Here is a 6,098-nt window from a genome sequence, read left to right on the forward strand (position 1 = left end):
TATCCTCTGAAAATTACTGCGCTAACTAAAATATATTCACCAATATATGACGTAATCACTACGGCAATATTTAACACTTCCATACAGCTCCGGAGTTTTCCTATCAGCAGATCTGAACTCATAAGCCAAACCGACACGGTAACAAACATAACCACCTCGAAGGAATGAGCTCTGGCGATCCTGTGATCAAACAAATCATGTCAAGAATATCAGAAACGTCTATTTTCTTTGAGAAGTTCGTTTGCAATTTGGAAAGGTAGTACGGTGTTCGCTCTGTACATTTTCAGGCCGAAAATAAGAAACTGCATCTGACAATAACAACTACGAAAAAGAGATACCAATGTTACAAGCTTGTTGTCAACCTTTTCGTAACATCAAACTGAGAAATTAACAAATTAGCGAATCCCCCCGTTAGGCTAAACGCCATGCTATCATTTTAAGAAATATATATATAAATTATACAGGTCTTTCAAACCATCGTAACGATGCAAAATAACAGAAAGGCTAAATGAATCATTTTTATTTACTTAGGTTTCTAGGGCAAAAAGCTAGTTGCCGTAACCTTTGTACTAAAGTGGCTGGCTAATTTGCGAGATGAAGAGATTCTCAGTGTGTTGCAGTTACGGTCAGGGTGAGCGACACGGGAAAAGAGCCTAATCAAGTAATTAGAAATGCGCTATGTAATTCATTAAGATATAGAATTAACTATTATATCCACAAGAGGGTTACTAAACACAAAGGGTAACTGAAAGAGAACTCAAGACGGATTAACTGTGAAATCCATCATTACCAAGAAATAAATAACATTATTTTAATATCAAAAGCAAGGTAAAGATTAATACTTTGCTTATTGCAATTCTTGGTATTTTTTTTCCCAGTTATTGTTATTGCTCAGTGAAACCAGCCGCACTAACATAAAAAACATGTGATTTACATGATAACCGTTTAAAATCATTTCACTACCATCGGTGACTACCATCTAAAAACAGGCGTCCTTTATCCTCGTCGCTTTGTCACATCTCGTGTGAGCTCCAGCGGCGCATCGTCAAGGACTTACCGGATTTCGGCGGATATCTGTAGACAGAATTAGAAGGGATGTCGACCTCTTCCACTCCAGCATTTTGCCTGCTCGTCAACGCTCCCATTTCCAGTCAAACGAAATAAAATCCAGCTACCATTCACAACTATTAATCCCCGTCCCGCCTTCCCACCGCGATTTATTACTCTTTTTTCATTAGGAAATTTCACGTCGTCATCTCCCCTCGTCTGTCTGTGTTTCTTTTTATTTCTCCAGAAGATCCACGAACCGCTTTCTCCTGGCTGAATTCTACCTGCAAACGTTTTAATGCAGGGTACCTAACATTTCCTTTAAACTCTTATTATCCCTTGTGTTCTGTGGAAGCGGTCTGCTCTTAAATGCAGCACACAAGGCCTTGGTTCAAAGGAAAGCAAACCGCTAGGTTCTAGCAACTAGGAGCGATTCCAGCATCCTGCAGCCTCCTCTTTCCTCCACAGCTGTGATAAGTGTGCCGGGATCTCTCCGTACTCCACTTCCAACCTTAGACTGTCAAAGGACGGGTCTAATGGCTACCTCTGACGTCAAGCATCACTCCAGTAAACGGCGAGACTCCAGACTCCAGATTTGCGCTGCGTAATCCAGCTCCATGTTTCCAAACGTGACCCTCGGACTATTTTACTGCAGTGCAGGATTACAGTATGTTCTTCCAAGGGTAAAGCAGAACCGAATACGGGCAGGTTTGACGCTGCCGCTCCAGGTTTGAAGGGGACTCATGGGCAGGCAGATGCCGGAAAAAGAGAAGGCAGTTTTTTATGTTGTACGTGGTTTAAATGATGTTCTAAACATCATTTTGGGACAAAACAAACCTGGAGTTAAAAAACACAAATTTCGTTTTCTTTTTTCGGTCATTTATTTCCACCCTGCAGTTTTACCTACTCTGAAAATGTGTTAAAAAGATAGGTGTTAAAATAATGTTGAGAAAATGAGTTTTAAAGTGTTAGTGTTATAACGTGTTAAATGTTTACCTCATTACAGTATCTTATTGTTTCACGGCATATTTAAGGTGCGGCACTGGTAAGCACTGCTGGTATTTCCCAATGTTGTCTGTTTACACATATACGTAAACAAGGAGCAAGTCAAACACGGGAGGGGGGGGGGATTAAATATTTATTGTTTTGTTTCTTAAACCTTTTGAAGACAATTATGTTATTACTACATTACTAAATTCCACAGGAAGAAAGTGAAGTCTTCGTCTTGCAGCTCCTCCAATGTGTTTCACTTGGCATTCCTGCTTCCCAGTACTGGGGCTCTCATTTTGCTCAGTATCATTCTTGGGGGTCTGCTATCTCTTAATTGGGGCTCCCCAACCTGCAGCCATTCTGGTCCTTTCTGTATAAGTACCATGATACAACCAGCTCTTGAAGTTGTAAAGGAGCTGGTTTGCAGTGGGACGGCTTGGAATCACCACCATGTTGGGGTGTGATGTGGTTTGCAATCACTTTGGGAGGAAATCTGTCCTCTGGAGCTAAGAGCTGGGACTTGCTTGAGTGAGGCCTGCTGAAGTCCTAATTTCACACGCTTTTTTGCAGCATTTTTTGATACAGAAAATCCATCCTGAAACAGCCATCCATTTTCTAACCACTTCAATTAAGGTTCAGGGGGGAGCCGGGGCATGTCTTGGCAAGCAATGGGTGTAAGCAGGGTACACCCTGGAGTGTACCCCAGGCCACTGCAGGATACAGGCAGACAAACACACACCCTCTTATGGCAGGATGAATTGTGCCCTCCACCTTGAAGCAAGGAATGAAATTTTTATGTTCAAGGTAGATGGCAATACTATAAAATGAAATAGACCCAATACTGTTTGCATCAAGCCAATATTAGAACATTAGATCAATTAGCCTTTTAATTTGATCCATGGAAAAACATTTGAAGAAAAGGGATGAGGTTTTATCCCACACTCTTACTTTCTGTTTACATCTTACTTACTCCTTAATGCAGGGGTTTCTAGTTCTGGTCCTGGAGGTCTACACATCTGCTGTTTTTTGTTCCGGCAAAGCCACCAGTGACACTTAATTGACTTAATAATAGGATTAAATTGAACTGTTTGACTGCTTTTAGCTCTTAAAATTGTTGGAGGTTGCATTTCAACTATTGCATTTCATTTCATAGGTAACGGAATATCCCAACTTTTGGAGTTAAAAAAACGTATATACTTAAACTTATATAAAACTTAAATATTCCACTTAAGCCACTTGTTAATGAAGGCTTCAGCTTGGTGATTAAACTCAGCGGTAATAAAAACCAGCAGGTGTGCGGTCAGCCAGGGGCAGGACTAGGAGGCCCTGTTTTAATGCATCTTGGCTGTTATAAGTTTTAAAGTCGTGGGCTACATTTTAAATTGTCTCACACTCATGTTTTGGATACCCGAAAAAGTTTAAATTGACTTAAGTTAACACAATCCCCTTTACTGTAGTAGACAAATGTGTTATTATACTGTTTCAGGCACAGCTAAAATGTCAATGTTGAAAACGATCAAGACTACAGCTGTTTATGTTAATATACTTAAGTATATTAGAGGAAAACCATCATAGGATAAATTCAAAATACCTAGTCTATCATTTACACTGTTGGCAAACGTTATGAGGATGTCTTATCTTAATAAAACAACAAAACATGAAGCTGTCCATCTGCAGCCCTTCCAGATCATTCCATTGCAGAATGGTGTTACAGACAGCCTTCTAATTATTTTAATTTACTATTAGTAGACTCAAGATCACAAAAAAGATGCTGGCTCTATCAATTTACTGTAATGGAGAGGACTGGAGGGCTGCAAGTTCAGTAGCCCTAGGCCGTTCTGTTTTTTCAAGCATTGAAATTGTCTTGCTCTCATTTTAATAAAAACTTTACTCTATGAAACAATCTAAACAAACATGGTGTGTCTTTATGTGTATTACAACCTGAAACAAAGGAGCACTCTTTCCTGCAGCGTTGGTGTTCAGTCACCATTCGTGTGAAACATTTTCAGTTAAGGCCCTCTAGTGTCCAACAGAAAAAGTTACAACATTATTGTGTAGGCAGTCCACCCATCAGTTTTCTAACCACTTCTTCCAAATCAGGGTCACATGGGAGTTGGAGCCTATCCTAGCAAGCAATAAGCAGGATACACCCTGGATAGGATACCAGTCTATTTCAGGGCACACACAGATACGAACAACCAAACATTCCCACCACAGTCAGTTTTCGCAAAAGCAAATTAATCTGCCAGTAGGTCTTTGGACTGTGGGAGGAAACTGGAGCACCCAGAGGACACCCAAATGAACACAGGGAGAACATGCATACTCCACACTGATAGCAGGTCCCCAGATCTGGATTGGACCCAGGGCCCCACCAACCACGGTGCCACAGTGTCGCCTATTTAGCCTGATGTATTTACTGATTCACGTTCCACCTAGAATACTTACTTAATACAGTTAATTTCGTGCATTTATTTAAAGACATTTTTCAAAGATTTGTTTTGTATTTTGTAATTGACATCTTTAAATGTTATTGAGCGATGATGCGAGTTCTTTAGAACTTGTGAGAGCCCGAAGTAAAGTATTAAGTTAATTCAGTTAATTAATTAGATTAATTATGTGGCTGATATCTTGGCTTGGGCAGATGCCAGAAGATACTATGGCCTATACTATGGATACATTGTTTACACTTGCACACCAACATGTTAAAACATAAGAAAAGCTGAGAAGAGACCATTTGGACAATATAGCTAATAGATGGACTAAATAAGGTCCCAGGATGTCCCGAATTAAGACTGCCCCACTCAAATAATTATACTATAAGTGGCAGGCATGGCTGCGTTGAGCAGGGGAAGACACATTTCCACCATGTTCCCTGAAGAGAACAATCCCCAGATCTTACTCCTATTGAAAACTGGTGGAGCGGATGAAATGTGGAGTTCCGTCCCACACACCATTAGATTCATCGCAGTGAAGGCAATCCCACTAGACAACTGCAAGGGGATTAGGCTGCAAAGACTGCAAAAAAATGTGGATTTAATGTCAGATGTGACCTGAAAGTCAGTTCAAACTGCTCCTGCTGCTTTCACGGGCCTGTCACTTTATTCAGTGCAGTCAGTATAATTCCTCCTCTACTGCAATTCTGGTGTGCAGGTGATGTAAGACTTTGTATTTCTGTAACAGATCACGAGCATTGTTATGCCTCTTTCTTTTGTATGGCCTTTTGTGATCCGCACAATAGATTGATGTCCAGAGATTCTTGCCACTAGGTCACTTACAGTCTAAGATTAATAACTGTTGAAAGACCTCCTTGGAGAGAGTGAAAAGAGTATTCAAGGATTATATTATCCATTATCCACAGCTTTCCTCACTCGCAGAAGGGGGTCTGCCCACATGCACCACTGATGAAGCAGGCTGAAATATTGTCCCTGACTGATACAGAGTCACTCATTGAATCTAGTGGATCATCTATCTGTTGATGAGGGAGGGGATGAGACTACTCTTTTAATGGTGAGAGTTTCAATAAGGTATAGTCTTCGCCTGGCATTCCAAACACTGAAATTGTATGCCTGAGATTTTATTTGGCATGACTATAAGTGAAAGCAAAATTATCCAGCCATTTAATTGCTTAACCGCTTTAACCATACTAGGTCAGAGGCATCAGAGCCTATCCCAGCAAGCAACAGGTGATATGCAGGACACACCCTGCACAGGACACCAGTCCATCACAGAGCACACACAAGCGCACATTTTACGGAAGCCAATTGTCTCACCAGTGTGTCTTTGGACTGTGGGAGGAAACTGGAGCACGCGAAGGAAACTCACAGGAAAAAGGGAAGAACATACAAACACCACGCAGATAGCACCTCAGGAACTGAACCCAGGGCCCCAGAACTGTGAAGCAGGAATGCTGACCACTAGACCCTGAGAGCACGTATAAGACCTTTGATTTTATTCCAGTAACGAGCTGGGCCTTAATTAATGCACAATTTTTACGCATCCAGCAGTTGATGGATTGCTGCTCGGCCTTTTGGCTAAGATCAAGTGTGATATCAAGCATTTGA

The 6,098-nt window shown here is 41.0% G+C and overlaps 1 protein-coding gene across 1 annotated transcript in view; it reads right to left on the minus strand.

Moving 5' to 3' along the window:
• Window positions 1-1,755, minus strand: part of rnf157 (ring finger protein 157) — a 41,113-nt gene extending 39,358 nt beyond the window's left edge. The window contains exon 1 of the mRNA XM_015356493.2: window positions 1,058-1,755. Coding sequence (XP_015211979.2) covers window positions 1,058-1,145 — 88 coding nt within the window. The 5' untranslated portion in view covers window positions 1,146-1,755. The remainder of the gene's footprint in view (window positions 1-1,057) is intronic.
• Window positions 1,756-6,098: the final 4,343 nt, after the last annotated feature.

This window comes from Lepisosteus oculatus, chromosome 9, assembly GCF_040954835.1.
Source record: "Lepisosteus oculatus isolate fLepOcu1 chromosome 9, fLepOcu1.hap2, whole genome shotgun sequence".
Taxonomy (NCBI): domain Eukaryota; kingdom Metazoa; phylum Chordata; class Actinopteri; order Semionotiformes; family Lepisosteidae; genus Lepisosteus; species Lepisosteus oculatus.